General features: G+C 49.9%; 4 protein-coding genes across 4 annotated transcripts; 2 read left to right on the forward strand and 2 right to left on the reverse strand.

Moving 5' to 3' along the window:
• Positions 1-688: 688 nt before the first annotated feature.
• LOC128726160 (ralBP1-associated Eps domain-containing protein 1) lies at positions 689-6,230 on the forward strand. The gene is made up of 6 exons (XM_053819951.1): positions 689-835; positions 2,768-3,651; positions 3,723-4,515; positions 4,613-4,781; positions 4,855-5,540; positions 5,616-6,230. The coding sequence occupies exons 1-6, from the start codon at positions 689-691 to the stop codon at positions 6,228-6,230; spliced, it is 3,294 nt and encodes a 1,097-aa protein (XP_053675926.1).
• Positions 6,231-10,401: 4,171 nt separating this feature from the next.
• Positions 10,402-12,578, forward strand: LOC128724010 (protein croquemort-like). Its single transcript, XM_053817776.1, has 4 exons — positions 10,402-10,848; positions 11,378-12,219; positions 12,291-12,381; positions 12,438-12,578. The coding sequence occupies exons 1-4, from the start codon at positions 10,402-10,404 to the stop codon at positions 12,576-12,578; spliced, it is 1,521 nt and encodes a 506-aa protein (XP_053673751.1).
• A 343-nt stretch (positions 12,579-12,921) lies between these two features.
• Positions 12,922-14,622, reverse strand: LOC128724013 (ice-binding protein 1-like). Its single transcript, XM_053817778.1, has 2 exons — positions 14,572-14,622; positions 12,922-14,499 (listed from the first exon to the last, which is right to left on the reverse strand). Exons 1-2 carry the CDS (start codon positions 14,620-14,622, stop codon positions 12,922-12,924), a joined length of 1,629 nt encoding a protein of 542 aa, XP_053673753.1.
• A 1,161-nt stretch (positions 14,623-15,783) lies between these two features.
• On the reverse strand, positions 15,784-17,491 carry LOC128724014 (uncharacterized). The gene is made up of 3 exons (XM_053817779.1): positions 17,435-17,491; positions 16,053-17,345; positions 15,784-15,978 (listed from the first exon to the last, which is right to left on the reverse strand). Exons 1-3 carry the CDS (start codon positions 17,489-17,491, stop codon positions 15,784-15,786), a joined length of 1,545 nt encoding a protein of 514 aa, XP_053673754.1.
• Between the last annotated feature and the right edge of the window lie 141 nt (positions 17,492-17,632).

A 17,632-nucleotide genomic window follows, 5' to 3' on the forward strand; every position in this document is an offset into this window, starting at 1 on the left:
GATGAACGGGTAGCGGTGGCGGAGAGTCGATATCGTTCGATAATACCAGTCAAGCTTTACGAGACAGCTTCAGAGTAACGAAACGTGCCACAAAGGGTGTGCTTATTTGGAGGAAACTTTTAATTTTCCCACAAAACATCCAGAAAGCTGGTGACAAAACGAGACGGTGACACACGGAACAGGAACCACTAGTGCGGTCCACTGGCAGCAAGGGTGACAAGGAAGGTGCAACACCAATCTGCGCCCGTGTGCGAAACTTGTGCGCCAGAGCAATGTGTTCGGGTTGATGAGGCAGTTTGATTGTTTGCTAAATTGTTGCGCTCCCCCCTCGTGCAACAATATTCCGTGTTCGGGGTGTGTTAAAACTGCTCAACGGCTCACAATACGGCGCTGGTGATCGGGAAAAGTGACAACGCAGAGAAATATCGCTGCCAAACCATTGCGTGCCACCGGCGCATCGTGCGTGTGGTGGGTAGAAAACGTTTTTCTTCTCAACAAACCCACTCCATTCGCGTGTATGTGTGTATGTGCGCGTTTAAGTGGTTTGCCAAAGGTCACTGAGTGAAAATCATCCGTGTTGGGGTTTTTTTGTGTGGTTGCTGTCATTCTGATCCGCGCTGTGTAGCTGATAGTCGGAGAAACGGAACGGCTTCAGGATCGCTGAAAAAGGCCAGGATATCCTGTCACGATGGACGAGCTGAGCGAGGCCGAACTCCGGTACTACAATGATCTGTTCAAAGTCTGCAGCGAAACGGACGGGGCGGGTAAAATTCCTGCCCAAAAAGCCACCTCGCTTTTCCGCTCGGCCAATCTGTCCAACGAGATCATAAGCAAGGTAAGAGTCCTGGGCCATCCCAGGGCTGCCCGGCAGGGTAGCGTTGCATGCACAAAGCAAGGAGAGGGGCTGTTGCACACGATTGTTACGGCGACGGGCAAGCGGTCAATGTTGGCGATTTAAATGTTTTATTCTGTCTAAATTTAGCCCTTGAACAGGAGGAGATCGTTAGCTAGCTAAGACGTTTCGTGTTTGACCATCCGGTATAGCGAATCGCACGGTGCGGGGGTTCATGGTGAGCGGGAATCGACGAGAAGGCTCTCGAAAAAAACCCTGCGAGGGGATAGCATCGATCGAGGAAGCTGCCGGATGGCCTCGAAGCGACCGATGCCCGGCCTTGCCCGGTCAGGAAGAAAAAAACAGCAGCGCAGGAAGTTGACAAAACAAGGGAAGAAGCAACCCGTGCTTCCTTCCGTCCTGGCAGGCGATAGAGACAGATATAGAACGAAGAAAGAGAGAGAGATATATATCAGAGGATAGTCTTCGAAGTCGTCGTCATCATGCATAAATACAGGTCCTAGCAGGCGGTGGCGTTACAATCGACGCCACCGCCACACGGACGTTATAGTATTTTGTGTCAGCTGTTTTTGGCACGGTTCCCGTCGTTTGCGTGCCTTTCACTTTCGTCCCATCCGGGTCACCCTACGCCAAAGGACGACCCCTCCTGCACGCATACCATTGCATGCAAGAGAATGAGCTGTACGAACGGAAGCCGCCACCTTCCCAAAAACACTCCCGGTCAAAACGGTGACCGTGACGGTAACGGACTTTGGCGTTCTTTTCTTCTATTTCTTCTTGGTGTTTACTTTCCTCGGGTGTGGTGTTCCCGCACCGGTCGGTTCCTGTTTCCTGACCCGGGGGAAAACCATCGATTAACGCGAATGCAAACACATCCTGACAGAGCCGTCATCAAAATCGGTCGTGTCTTAGGCTCCCAACGGTGGCTCCATTTAGCTTTTTCCTCCTTTTTTCCAGTGGTCTATTCCGTCGGTTGTGCGGTTGTGCACGCGAATCGCTACCACACCGAGGCACTATCATCTAATGATAATAGCGTACGTCCAATTAGAGAAGCGTTTGTCGACGCGCCCCGAACCGGACCGGGCGAGTGTGGAACATGATATTTGACGGTGCCCACCGACGACACTGCGGAGAAACATAATTTATGATTAGCGCACGAGCACTAAGCCACAAACTAAGGGGGGGGAGAAACTCAAGCCTAGTCCCCTTGCTCCGATAGCGTGTTGTGGAAGGAGGACAGGCCGATATTTATAGACACACGTTTATTTTCATTCTAATATTTGCGATAGGGAAACACGGGCCCTGTTGCGGTTTTGTTCGCTTGTCCGGTGCAACAGGTAACGTTTTTTTTATTGCTTTAAGGCCAAAAACGTGCCCGCGTGTGGACGTGGCAGTTTGGTGGAAGCGTGGGGAGCAATTTTCCATCACACTCCGATTGTCCTAGAGTGGTTCTCGAATCAATGCTTGTCGGTGGAAAATTCGTTGTTTATTACGTATCGCTTTCCGTAATATGGTGTTTAGAAATGAACATGTTTTGGTACATTTTCTGAGCAAATAAGTTACAGTATGCCTTCCGTTGCATTTCCGGTAAATTTCTAGCACTGAATCCTGCGTCACAATTGAAGCCAGTCGTACTAAGTTCACATAAACTAAAACGGTATTGAACACGTCATACATGAACGTGAATGTTGTGCTTTATCTCTTACGGCTCGAGAACCTGTTGAATCGTAACGAATTTTCGAAACAACCTGCTGTGACCGAACATCATGAACAAGACAGAAACTGGGTGGCTTATCGGAAAGTAAACGAAATCTCTGCGTCTCCTGTGCGTTTCGCATTCCGAGGAAGGCTCTTCACATGCTCTTTGGTCGGTTTTGTTACCGCGATATATTGCTTTTGTTTGTTTCTTTTCAGATTACGGCCCTAGCCGGTGTCCCCCAAACAGCGCTGCACCTCTCGAGACAACAATTTTACGGTTGCCTCAAGCTCATAGCGGCCTACCAAGCATCCGTGCCATTGCGCGAGGAAATCCTGACCACCTCGATCAATCTACCGCTGCCACAATTCAGCTGGATCGATCCGATCGCCGGACCACCACTCGGTGCCGTTGATCCGCTCGTAAGCGGTTCCGCTGCGGTGTCCTCCGGAGGGGTCAGTGGCGGTGGGACGCTTGAGAGGAATGGCTTCGTGCCAGAAGTGAACAATCGTTCTTCAACCGCCGCCAAACCGATGGCGGGTGGTGGAAGCGCTGGTGGAGTGGGTGCAGGGAACACAACACAGGACAGTAGCACCTCGACTGGTGGCGAAATGACCAATTCCGACCAACCGAGCACCGATTCCGAGGTCGAACACAACGATGATCCGGTGAATATGATTCGGGGTGAACGCGAGCGCCACACGGTTGGGATGCTGAAGGGCGGTGGCATTGTGATGATTGGCAACACTCACCCGCTGGCTGGTGGTGGATCTGGTGGTGGTGGTGGTGGTGGAGCAGGTGGTCATGGTGGTTCACCGGAAGCGTGGAGTACGGCAAGCGACAGTCCAACGCCAACTAACAGCGTGGCCGAGCGCCCGTGGGCTAATCAGAACCTCTGGCAGGGGCTGGTGTGTGAAGAGCAACGGCAGCTTCTCGGCACGGAAGAGGAGTCATCCGATCGGCATAGCAGCGACGACGACGACCAGGAGATTGATCTCGAGTACTTCTATCAGATTTCGCAAACGCAAAAGGATTACTACCTGAAGCAGTTCCGCACGATACAACCGGATGTGCACGGGTTGGTCAGCGGACCGGTAGCGAGGTAGGACACTTTTATCGATCCTTGCGGTGAAGCTGAATGTGTTGCTGATGCTTTGCTTTGCTTGTTTTTAGGGTATTCTTCGAGAAATCACGCATCCCGATCGACGAACTGCGCCACATCTGGCAGATGTGCGATGTGACACGGGACGGAGCACTCAATCTGGCAGAATTTACCGCGGCCATGCATCTGGTAGTGCTGCGCCGTAACAACATTCCCGTACCGGCCACTCTACCACCTTGTTTAATGCCCACGTTGCTTCAGCATTCGCTCCTGCCACAGGGTGGTGGTCCGGGAACTTCCGGCCCTGTTGTTGGGACACCCGCGTCCGATAGTGGCGTACCCGGTTCCAGTGGGGTCAACGCATCCGGTAGCGGTACTGCTGCAAACGAACGAACCGAACCGGCCGAGGCGGATCTGTTGCATCTGGAAAGCGATGATAACGTGGAGAACAGCAGCCGGAAGCGGTTCGATGCGCACAAGGACTACCAGCGGATGGTTCCGGTACCGGACTCGTTGTCCTTCGCGAAGGCGACGTCGGCGAGTGGTAATGGTCCGGTTAATGTGACGGCGGTACACGATACCAGCCCACCATCGGTGTCCTCGGCAACTGGCGTTGGGAGCAGCGCTGGGACAACCGGTTCCGTATCCGTGGCGAATGCGACCAAGGGCAGTAGCAGTGGCAGTGGAAGCAGCGTCGGTATCGCAGGACCATCTGTAGCAGCGGCAGGCGTACGAAAAACACCACCCAGCATGTCCCCGCCAGTGTTGTCGCAGCAACCGGCCGCAGCGAACCAATCGCTGCAACAAAAGGCGAAACAATCGGTCGATCATCCGGTCACGCCACCAAACACGAAAACCAACAAGGTGAGGAATGTCGCAAACAATTGGCCGCAAACAGCGCAAGGAGCTATCATAATTTGCAATATGCTAATGCATTCACTAATACCCTTTTTTGTTGTAGGAATGGAACTCGACCACTAAAGAATGGACCAAATTTATGGAATCTCCCACTTCCAACGTCTCTAGTCCGGGTCCAAAGCCAGTAAACTTTGATCTGCAGCGAACGACGCAAGCAATCGTGTCCAATCCGCATATCGTCCATCCAGTTCCGCTGCGAGTGACACCCGTTGGTAAGTGAAACGATCGCAAACACCTGATCTTTGGGCCATTCCACCACTGTCTAACATTTCCTTCCTGTTTCAGGTGCTGAGGCAGTCGACAACGGCAGTCTAGTCTATAGCGGAGACGCTCCCGCTGGTACCGGCGGTCTGCAAGTCATCCAAACGCGTGACGATTCAAGCCCAAAGCAGCAAAACACTCAACAGCAGCATCACCACTCTACGCCGCGTGATTCGCTGACGAACAGCGGCGATCTCCGTGCCATCCAAAGACCGCAACCGAAGAAGCCACCTTCCAAGGGTGTCGGTGCGATTCCGCCTCCACCCCAGCGCGAGTCTGGCAGCAGTGGCCATCCTGGCAGCTCGCTTAACGATTCAATGACAATATCACTAGACGCGTCCGGTTTTGCGACGAGTGGTTCGGGCGCCTCCACCGCTGTTGATCGACAATCTTCGTTGACGAAAAAACAATCAGTCGATCAGCATCAACCACCGCCGCCATTGCCACCACCGAGGCCATCTGCCCATCGGCACACGCGCAGTAGCAGCTTGGACTTGAACAAGCTGAAGCTCACGACGAGCGGAACCGGTGTGGCACCGATTGGTGATCCGCTTAAAATGCCTCCACCACCGGAGGTTCCACCAAGGGTGACACCGACGGGTGAGCCATCGGCAGGTGTCGGTCAGCAGGATCACCGTCAGCATCATGGGTTTGCTGATTTCGCTCACTTTTCGACGGGTTCCGGTGGGTCATCCGGTCATCGAGTGGGGGTAGGTTATCGTTGCTAGAGATCGTGAGCTAGAGTTCAGTAGCGTTATCATGATTGCTTTATCTCCCTTTTTTAGTCGACGGGCGATGCGAGCAACATCACCACGATCCATCTGGATGCGGCCGGCAATATGACACATCATTCCACGCCGCGCGGATCCGGCACGCTACCGAAATCGCTCGTCATGCATCAACCGCGCAACAGTGCGTTCGAGGTGTACCGTAAACCACACCAAGACGGTGCTCGTCCAGCCGCTCGCGGATCTCAATCACCTCCGCACCAACCGCAACCACCGCTGGTCACATCACGCAGTGTCGAATCGTCCGCGGTCGGGGTGGACTACGACAAGCGCATATCGGCTCTGAGCGACAGTCTGCGGCAGGTTCGGTTTAAGGCGAACGATCCGCCACCACTTATGCCGGACGTGCTGAAGCAGTTGAAGGAGCAGAACTTGCTGCTGCTGCGGATATGCAACGATCTGAGCGAGGAGCTGTTGCACATACAGCAGAAGCGTGAGGACATTCGAATCAAGATCGAGTTGCAGGAGCAGATACTGGGCAGTGGCAGTGCGATGATGGCAACCGGTCCATCCTCGTTGCCAACCGTTCCGTCGGCGTCGACGTCATCGGCGACCGTAGCGGCCACCCATCATGCTCACCATCACTCCTCGCACCATCATGCGAATCTGTGAATCGTGCTGCGTGTCCTGTTAAGCAAGCAGTCAGCTCCCGATCGCTTTTCCTGTACTGTTTTTTTAAATATCTGCGTTGTTGAAAGGTGTTTTGCTGTGAGGAATGTGCTCACCCTGTTCAGTTCTAGCGGTTGGGCCACGAGAGCCAAGTAATCTCAATGAAAAGTGGTTTCTCGATCGTACGTATCTCGAAAGTATGAAAGCATGTCCCGTTCAGACTCTAGACGAGCAAGGCCCGTTTTACAGTGCGTTGCGTAAATAGTGTATTTTCTACCTTTTTCTATCTTTATTCTTGGCCACCTCTTTCCAGTTCGGTTCTGGATTTAAATGCCGTTTAATCGTGATACTCACCTAGTGTGTCCAGTTCAGTTTTAGGCTTTATGGTTGCGTATGTGTGTATGATTTTCTTTCCCCCCTAAAAGGACACATCGTTAGCGTTAGCATTTTGCACATGATTTCGTTTGAAACACGCGTGAAGGAAGGCAGATCTTTGCCAATGTTTGTATTCTTTCGTGCGTTACTGCAGGCAAATCCTCGAACGGCAGCGTATGCTCTATTTGAAATTACTAGACTTTTATCTACAATCTCCTCGCCGGGTTCGCAAGCGGCATACTCGAAAAATGTATCTATACTTCTCAATCTCTCGACTGTTGTTGCAGTAACGCCGTTGTGTTAAAGATGGTTTCCTGGCGATTTTGTTGCACCGCTAAAGCGTGTGGGCAACTTTTTTACACCTAAATACTGCATTGCATACCGTTATCTACAATCTAAAAAACTATTGTATATACTATAAGGACGGACGGTGCTCCTAAGGATGAAATAGAGTGCGAAAAATCGTAAAATACGTACGTGAAATCCACCGTCAAAACGGTTCGTGTTCAGTCGTTAAAAAAGTATACTTTTGTGCTATATAACACAAAACATCTCGCTAAGAGCAAACGACGAAACTGTCACTCGAACTACAAGTAGTAAGAGCAGGAAACCGCGAATCCTTTAGCAAACCATCGATGGTTGTACTTGGATTGATTTTGAATCTTGAAACAGGCTACACTAGGCGATAGGCATAGCTACTGAGGACGAAAGCAAACATTAAGGAGAACACCGTTAAACGTAAAGCTCTGGCAGTATGGTACGCTGGTGCGTGTTACACGCGTTCGTTGACTGGTTAGATGCCGCTGGATAGTACCAGCAGCTCGATAAAAGAATGCGATTGTTTTAAATGTCACATATTTTACCGTAACGTGTTGCTATAAAAACGCTAGAACTCTGTAAGGAAGTACAAGGATTACAACAACAAAACAAAAAACGCAATGATAATTATCGTATGTAAAGTTTCCAGTTGGCCATTGAATGGATTGTGCGAAGATCGCTACGGTTTGGGTGGATGCAGATTTAACAACATCAATTGGCTGCGCTCGAACGGCAGCTGGAAATGGATCGTTATCACGATAGTATTTATTTTTAGCCAAAAAAAAAATATCGAACGCGAGTCGAAGCTCAATATCTGCATGAAAATGGCTCTTGTTACAATGCTGAACGCGGAGACTAGGCTGTTGAGCTGAAGCGACGCATATATAAAAGACATAGTGAAAGACAAGACGTTTAAAAAATAACAGGCAACGAGTTTATTGCTAAAATGGAAACAAAATCGTCGCAAAATTAGCCGAATATATAAATAAACGTATATAAAAGAATAAGAAAAAACGGGTTAAGAAGAGATCATATAAATGAAACGTAATGCTGTTGTCTATCAATAAAATGTCCATCGGTTAGGTGCGGAGGTGCATGTTTTAAAACTTAACTGTTAGCCACATCGATACATAACGGCTCGTGCACCGCGATAAGATAGAAGCGTCTGCCCACGCGAGAAGGATGCGATTGGCGAGCAAAAATGCCTATGTTGTAATGAAAGTCGTGGAAATTCGTCGTATTTTGTACCGTTGTGTGAATGGCGAACTGAGATAACGGGCGGTAGAAAACAAAACAACTCTATTTTATATTACGTGAGAATCCGATCAAAAACAACCAATCGCGTAAATGCACTAGCATGCAAATCTAATCACTAATCAAAGAGAGATTATTTATCGAAAGTAGTAGATCGAAAGCGGTGTACTATTTTTTTCCTATCGCGAGGTATAGCTGTGTATAGCTCAGTGCGTAGCATAAATTCCACTCAACGCGTTTTCGAGCAAAACTATTTACGGACAAGTATTACGGCAAACGGATATGCAGCGCTCAGTGTTGCGATTATAATAAGCGTATGGGAGAATAGCGGCCAGCAGAGAATACATGTTTTAGAACTTTTCGTTTATTGGATAAATTTAGTTCTTCCGTCGTTTAAATTCGCCTCTTTTTTCCCACTCGTATTTTACGGAGTACCTTTTCTATCCCAAAGTCCACGCGTAAAAGGAGAATAACGCGCGGGAGCGTCACGCATGTTCACCGACGTTATAGCAGGCTTTGCAATGATCATAAATACTCCCTTTCCGTTTGAGCAACCACTGGCGCTAAAGAACAACAGAATCTAATGAAGATTTCAATGTCAATGCCAGTGAATGAAACGGATTGTACGATCAGACCGATCGCTGGCAAGTGAAGAAGAAGAAAAAAACTGTGAAAAATACACTGAATAAACCGAAGCATGTGTCATTCTAAAGCAACAGAGTTCTGAAATTGCGTTACTCTCGAGTTACGTTCACTTTCCTTGACGTCATAAATACATTCGACAATATTTTCCACAGCTAGCCTTCACTTTCCATGAGTACGGTCGGTTTTGTGGCATAAAACCGATGACGATCGATCAATGAAGCAATCAACGAAGCAACAATGTACCGAAACCAAACACATCGAGCTGATTACTGGTAAAACCTTGATCGTTTTAAGCAAAACAAAGTTTCAGCCTATGCCCGTACTTTTAAAAGACCGTTTAATGGTCGTGTATACAAATGAGCTTCAATATAACGCTCTTCACAGCAATGAAGTGCTTAACTCCATCGGATTTTAGATGGATTGATTTAAAGCATCGGCTTATGTTAGCCGGTTTGGCCCTTTGCCAAACACTTAGATGAGTGTGTTGCCTCTTATCTGGAGGCAAACCATCCGAACTCTTCATCTAGATTAACCACCCCATCGTAACAATAAAAACAGATCGATGGATTATCGATTGCGGTCCAGCGTTTCGGACGCAAAGCAACCAAACTCCATATCTCAATTGACCATTGAATATACGGTTTTTGTTACCGTAGGGCATTGCCGAACCTCGGCGAGGATCAGTTCAGATTCAAATGCTCATGGAATCGGAGTCACGGGAAAGGTGAACTAGGTAACGAGAGCTAAGGTACCCAAGCCACGTGTCTCTTCTTCAGCAACAAGTATGTTGATGAAATGATCGTTGAATCAGAGTGTCGTTTGTTAAATTTACTAGTTGTGTTGTGAAATGAGATGTTGGCGATGGTAGAAGAGAGCCATACGATAAACCGCGCCTCAGAACAAGTAAACGGAAACTCAAATTCAAATAAAGCTGACAACTTGTTTCTAGAATCCTGCGCAGTTATGAGTCAAATAATCCAGTAGATTTATGAATTTTTTAGATACAAATTCAAATGATATAACAGTTGATCATGTAAAGTTATAAAACAAAATGATATAATAATGTGCATCTCATATAAAACGGTTTCATTATAAAAGTGAAAGTCCTTTTTGCTGGCGGCCAAAGAAATATAAAGTGATTCTAAAATGTTAATCTGAAGTGTCGTTTTAGCGTACTATCGCCGTTGTACATCACATTACACCACTTTAAATTACATAAGCAACATTGCCCTATCTAGAAGCTGGCACCTGGGATTGCCTTTCCAGCAATCCCAGTTGCACCTGAAATTGTTAGCCAGCCACACGTGAATAATACTTATTATCTCACAAATCGGTTTCAATGTCAATCCCTTGTGTCGCAATGTTGCAACATTCAATCACTGAATACCAAAGGAAGCTAGACCGCGATAAACAGCTTCATAACGCTGCCATATGTTCTCTTATCTATCTGTAGGAATTGCTTTTTGTGAATGATGTGGATAACAATAATCGTCTGATAACTCCATTCAATAAGCAGATTTGGGTTCTTTCAAGCTCACGCCAACGCTTGTTTCGAACCAATCTGCAGGACATTCGCGTAACAATGGGTTGCTGCTCGAAACGGTCACCTACGACCAAGCGGCTGTGTGCGTTAGGCAGTGCGACCAGCGTTTGTGTATTGGCTCTGGCACTCGGGTTTCTGTGGCCTGCGCTGGTATGGCAGATTGCCAAGAACGAGTTGGTGCTCGAACCGGGCACCGAGGTCTACGACAACTGGTTTAATCCACCGATCGATACGTACCTCGAGATATACCTCTGGAACTGGACGAATGCGGATGGCGCTCTGCAGGGTACGGAAGGCTATAAGCCACACCTGGAGCAGCTGGGACCGTACACCTTCATCGAGCAGCATAAACGGGTCAATCTCGAGTGGAACGATGACGATGATACACTAACGTTCCAACAGCAACGCATCTGGCACTATCTGCCGGAAAAATCGGTTGGAGATTACGAGAATGATCGTGTCATCACCATCAATCCGGTGTTGTTGGTGAGTACTCCACTATGTGTACTGCTAGGATGTGGGAATTCTTAAACCGAGTTCAATCATGTTCATATGATTTTACAAAAAGTGAACATCAAAGTAGGCTGTTGGTAAAACAATCCGGAATGGTCGAAGATCTGGTCTAGACGATCACTCGATCAGTCGTACGTTGAGTAAATGTGACGCTCATATCTGTTAATAACGATCGAAACTTAGGGCAACCCTGAACCTACACTCCTGTCCTTAGCAGTAGAAGTGCTGCAGTTTTTCTTATGTTTAAAGATAGTGTAACGATCATTTAGCATTAGGGGATCAGACTGAGAGAAATTGGTTCGAGATTGTATATATCCTGCAGATGGATTGAACGAGGCATCAGCCTTCTTGTATGGTCGATATCCTGGTCTAGTCTTCTGGTCTCGAACGATAAACGGCAGTGTGTTAGGATGTTGACTGATCTCCTATGCCACGTTCTGAGATATAGTTGATTGACATGGAATCTTTCTCTAATTCACCCTACTCGTCTTTGCTACCGCAGACCGTCGGATATGCACTTCGCAACGAACCGATATTTCTGGACTACGTCGATCAAACCATCATGCTTAACAACCTAGCAAGCTCGCCCTTCTACGACGTGCCGGTGCGTGAAATGATCTTCGACGGGTACGACGATTCTTTGCTCACAAATTTGCTCGTTTTACTTGCGCTAATTCCCCCGGAAGCTCGTCCACCGATCGACCTTCCACCGTACGACCGATTTGGGTGGTTCTTCGGGCGTAACGAGAGCGAAACGTACGACGGTACGTTCACGATCGGTACCGGCAAGGATAACGTCCAGAACACCGGCGTGATGCGTCTCTGGAATGGAGAAAATGCCACCAAGTATTACCGTGGTGAGTGTGGAAGGATGCGGGGTACGACCGGTGAAGTTTGGCCACCGTTTGGACGTCTACGAGGTACGCCACCAAACGTGACCGTGTTCGCACCGGATGTATGCAGCTCTGTCACGCTGCAGTACTTTGAGGAGGTGGAACGGTTCGGGATCGACGGATTCCGCTGGATTGGGAACGATCGTGTGTTTGATAATGGCGTGCACTATGAAGAAACGGCCTGTCAGTGCACGGCAGAGGATGAATCGAGCTGTCCGGTGTTGGACAACGGTGCGATGGACGTTTCACGGTGTAAGTTTAGTGCTCCAGCTACGGTGTCGTTTCCACACTTTTACCTAGCCAACGACAGCTACCTGACAGGGGTTAGTGGAATGAATCCGAATGCAGAGGAGCATCGTTTTGAGATGGAACTGGAACCGTACACGGGTGTGCCGTTGGGTGTGAAGGCGCAGTTACAGGTTAACCTGGATGTACGCGAGTACGGCATGACGTGAGTACTCAGGCTTCCGTTGATCCTTGCAGTAGATCGATGAAGATCACTACAATGCTTCTACATTACAGGCTCCTGAAAGGCATTCCGGAGGTGATGCTGCCAGTTCTGTGGTTCCGACAAACGGCGAGCCTGACGGATGAGCTAGCTGACGATATAAAGGTATGCAAGGATGGTGAAAAGCGTAGTTAACCTCATTTGACTCGGCATTCTTACAGTTGATCCTCATGCTTCCCGACATTGGAGTGTACGTTGCGTACGCATTAGGTGCGATTGGAATCGTTGGCATGGTACTTGCACTGTACTTCTCCGTGACACGATGGAAGCTTGAGACTACCGACAGAGCTGCCCTCGAATAGGATTCACAGTGCCAGCAGGCCAACGCCTCAACAACATTTCAAAATGGTGAAACATAACCTGATATCCTTAGAGGCATAATAAATGCATTTCAATCTCGGGTTAGCCGAATGTGAACCTCGGATTCAATGAGAAGAACATAATTTCCTATCCGAAATGACCAGGGTTAAGTCTGCTTTCTTCTCAAAATGTGTAGTTCAAAGATGACTTCAATAGGTCCTAATGATCGTGCATAGTAGCGCTGGTTATTCGGATTCGACTAACGGATGAATTGCTTCCTGCAAGGAGTTGCATACGGATATCGATGACGGGCTTTATTAGAATCGCTCAAGAACCGAACGACGCTTAAGCAATGCACTGGTTGTATGCTGCAGCAATGGCAGCAAAATCAGCCGCAGCAGCATTAGCCGTACTGGTCGTACAAGTCGCCACCTGGTTAGCAGCATTAGCAACATCCACTACCTCACCAGCCTTAATGCTGGCAACATCCAGCGCCACATTGGTGATGTAAGCCGGCGCATTAGGAACCGTAGCCGAGGTGCACACCGTGGACGGGAACAGAGCCGAAATGCACAGCGTAACACCGGCGGTTGACGTACGGATGCGAGTTGCAGCAGAGTTCACCACAGCGATCGTGTTACCGAGCAGAATATCAGCGACGGTGGTCGCTTGCACCACACAAGATCCAAGGGCGGTCGTGTAGTAGACATCCGTGCGCACGGCCAACGGCAGATAGGTTTGCGAACAAGCGACAATGGTTGCGTTCGTGCTGCCAAGGTTGGCCACGATCGGTCCAATAACGGCGGAAGCGTTACCTGCGATGGAAGCGTTAGCCGAGGCAACCGCGTTAAGCGTGATCGTGTTCAGGACCTGCAGGTTGGACTGCAGAGACGTCACCAGACTGGTGAGATTGTTCACCGCCAACTGAGCGGCTGCGGTAACGCTGGTCTTCGTGCTACCTGCGAGCAGGTTAAACACGTTGTTCATGTTGGTTACGGCCGTGCTGATTCCGGAAACGGCTTGCGTTAGCGCGGCACTGGTGGCTGGTTGCACGTTCGCGATCACGTTGTTGAAGGAACCGACGGTCGCACGCAGCACGTTGTTGGCGTTGTTGATCGCGTTGTTAACGGAGGCATTTACGGCTGCGATACCGGCCGCGGAGTACGGGACGGCAGAATTTGCGGCAAGTGTTGCGTTGACGCTGGCAGCGGCTGACAACTGCAGAGGGATGTTAGCGGTCGTGTAGAGCGTGTTGGCAGCATCTCCAAGGAAGGTTGCGATGGCGTTTACACCATTCGGGCCGAGCGCTCCAAGTAGGGTTGTCGACGTGCCGGGGTTTGCGACGGCAGTCTGGATCGCCTGAATAGCGGTGGCCAGGTCAGTGTTTAGCGTGGTGGGTAAATTGCCAAGAGCGGTGGCCACATTGGCGCTACCGAACACGGTTGATGCGGCGTTGACAGCCGAATTAACCGACGTAGCCACGTTGTTCAGTGCGTTGATGACAGCTTGACCATTGGCAGCGGTTGGTGCCCCAGTCAGGCCAGTTCCGATCGCACCGAGGTTGGTACCGACACCTCCCAGCAATGAATTCAGCGTGTTCGTGATGGTGGCAAGTGTGTTGGTCACTAGACTTCCTGCGGCCGTTCCAACATTCGTGAGGGCCGTGTTAAGCGCGTTCAGCGTCGAGCCGACCACGTTGTTCACCAGGTTCAAGATGGGCAGGTTCGAGTTGAACGTGGCCGTACCACCGACACCAATACTGCCGAGGTTCAGTCCACCGGTGAGGCTACCACTGGCTGAAAGCGATCCCGTCGTTCCAGCGGCCAAGCCTGAAGCGAGACCATTCAGCAACGTGCCGACTCCAGATACGGCCGATCCGACGAGGTTCACGAGACCACTCAGAATTTGGGGTTGCGGATCCGCCTACGGAGTGTGAGTGTTGTGGTCAGTGCGAGAACAAGGACCTTCTATAGAGAGAGAGAGAGAGTGACTTACCTGCACGGAAGCCAGCAGGGCACAAACCAGGAAGGCTTTCTTCCACATCATCGTGATGGATGGGGAGTTATGTTTTAGTTTCTCCTACTTGCGCGAATCGTCAAAGGCACACTAGTCGAAACTGTACCAGATCCCGCCACGCCAGGGGTACTTTTATATTCCACCATCTTCCTGTGGAAGCCTATTCATGAATCGTTCAAGTTTCCTGCCCACAATGGAGCTGATTGTGTCGTGCGTCGCGGCAAAACAGTAACCGTGGCTATGCGCGAAAATTTCGGAGGATAAACAACGGATCCCTTGGCTCCGGCGAACGAACCATCTAGAACCGAGAGGAACTTCGAACGGTGTGATCCATAGATCACGTGAACCTCTTTGCTATTTATTCGAGGACGATGGCGTAGACATGATCTTATACAGTACTGCCCATTGTTTGTGAAGCACTTCGTTCGCGAACACCTTGCTACAGTTCTTTCGGACATCCAGACAGAGTACCGAAGGAACAAGAATAAGACGCTGAGGTATGTAGAGGATGACTAACGGCAAGACAAGTATTAACAATTCGAATCCTTCAGTTTTTAGTATCGTAGCAAGAGCATCTTGACTTGTGCTTCGCCATTTGAGAACTAAACTTCAGCAGAGGCGGTTACAATTTTAATTCAAGACCTTAGATCTTGTAGTTACGATCCTTCAGACCTAACAGGAGGGCATATCATCCAGAGGAATTGTTCATGAGGTGCGCATTCAATCTCAGAAGCGTTGTTTGAGCGCTATTCATTATCAAGGTGTCGCCATTGCTCTAAACACGACAGATTCCGTAGATTTAACGACTGCAAGCTACAGGTAAAAGAAACAGTACACATTGTTTTTAAAAACAACAAAAAATCTTCCCCCAAACCGGTGCAGCTGTTTCAATACGCATACTTTCCTTGCGAAAGAAACACACAACAAGAACCAGCTGAAACAATATGTTTTCTCATCGATAGCGCACGTGAAGTAAAATGGCGGTTTGTTGGCGTTGTGGCGTATCTAATGGACGATCTCGTAAAAGTAGCTCTCGTAAACCATCAAATTATTTGGCGTTTATTGTTGCCCCCCTGGTTCGTTCGGTTGATATCAACAGAGCCATAAAAGTAGTGTTTGCGTTACAAAATAACTATTCAGGATCATGCAGCTTTCAATGGCTTCCCTGCAATGGCTGCCAGACGCCGGATTCTAGTTGTTGCTGGTCTGACAGGCCGTCACCAGCGAATCGAGCGATTTAGCCTTGGCAACAAGCCCGCAGTTCAGAATGGCGGCACAGTTTTCCACCCGCTGCACCATAGCCAAACTTTCCATGTTTATCGACGCGACGACCACCTTCGTCTGGACGGCCACATCCTTCATCATGACTTCGCTCATGGTAACCATCTGCAAGTGAGAAACCGATAGTATGATCACCCCCGTGGATAGCTAGCGCCCGGAGAGGCACCCGAAAAGCTCACCTCAGAGAAACACTTGGCAATGCCGGCCCGAATGATCGAGGACGAGGTGGTGGAGCCCAAATTCAGGCAGAAGTTGATCCGGTTCGCAATCGAGCGCGTCTGCTCGCGGATCACCTGATTGAACTCGCTGATGAACGAGTCCGTGTAGCCGGTGTTGGCGTAATCGTTGAAGCAACGCTGCAACCCATCGCGCATGTTATTCTCGAGGTTCGAGACCGCACCGCCGTACTTGCTGTTGCAGTTGCTGGCGTACGTACCACCGACCGACATTGTCGCGGCCAGTACGGCATTGGACGCATCGAACACCGCCACCAGCGACTGAATGTTGGCCTGTACGATCGCTTCCGCGCCGATGTAGATCTGCGTCATCTGCGACTGGATGTTGCTGGTGAAGACGTTCGCATTCGTCTGGATCGCCGTGGTCGTCACGGACATCGACGTCTGCAGGGACTGGGCCGTGGAGCGAGTGACCGTATCCTGGATGAACTGGTTTAGGCGCGTTTGCGTGTTTGAGATGTCCGAAATGCCGAAGCTGGTTTCCGACGTAACCTTGCTCTGGTACGAGCTGACCCGGCTGACCACCTGGTTGTAGTAGTCACGCTGGGTGTTGTTGACCGACACAACGGCATTGGCCAGATCGTTGCTGTAGCTGTTGAGTATGTTACCGGCTTGCTCGAAGGACGAGCGGATCGAGCGCACGGTCGTTAAGAGTCCTTTCTCCGCCGTCGTCATCACCGAGATCGAACCGGCCAGATTGAACAACGTCGCCGACTTGATGTTGGCCGACACTGAGCTGGCGGACACGGTTCCGGTCGCCATCACGGCCACCACCTGCTTGTACAGTGCGTCCAGGTAGGTGGAAATGTCTACCAGAGCCGTCTGGATCATTCCAATCCAGGACATCAGGGCACCGCTTTGCTGCGCTGAGGTTGACGTTTGGATACGTCCTGCCAGCACTACGGCCAGTTCGATGGCCACGAATGCCCGATCGATGGTGACGTTCATGTTCGAGAACATGCAGGACGGTGCGGTCTGGCGCTGGCTGGCCACCACCGAGATGTTGCGCAGGACATTGTTCACGGTGACGGTGATGTTGCCCACCAGACCGATCAGGGCTTCACCCGACACGATCAAGCTGGTCGAGCCGTTCAACTTCGCCACCTGGTAGCCTCCGATGGCGCCTTGCAGATCCGATGAAACCGATCCCACCATGTTGGCCGCGTTCAACACGTTCGGGTCATTCTGGGTGACGTAGTCGATCGCGATGTCCAGTCCAAGATCGGGAGAGGCGTACTATATGCGAGGGATGGATGAAGACGAAAACGAACATCACGGCATCAAGCGGGTCTTCAAAATGGAGTCGAAGGAAGAGAATCACTTACGCCCAGACTAAACAGCAGCGGTATTAGGAGAACGACGGCAGCGGTCCACTTTCCCATGGTGACGTACTCAGGTGAGCCTTGCGTGTGCGTTTTTCTTATCAGCAATAGTTGAGTTTCTTTCACGCGTTCTGTTTCTTGGCGCGTAGCAACACGGGCCCTCAAGAAAGTCCTGTTCTACGTGCGGTCGGTTCGAACGCC

This window comes from Anopheles nili, chromosome 3 (assembly GCF_943737925.1).
Source record: "Anopheles nili chromosome 3, idAnoNiliSN_F5_01, whole genome shotgun sequence".
NCBI lineage: Eukaryota > Metazoa > Arthropoda > Insecta > Diptera > Culicidae > Anopheles > Anopheles nili.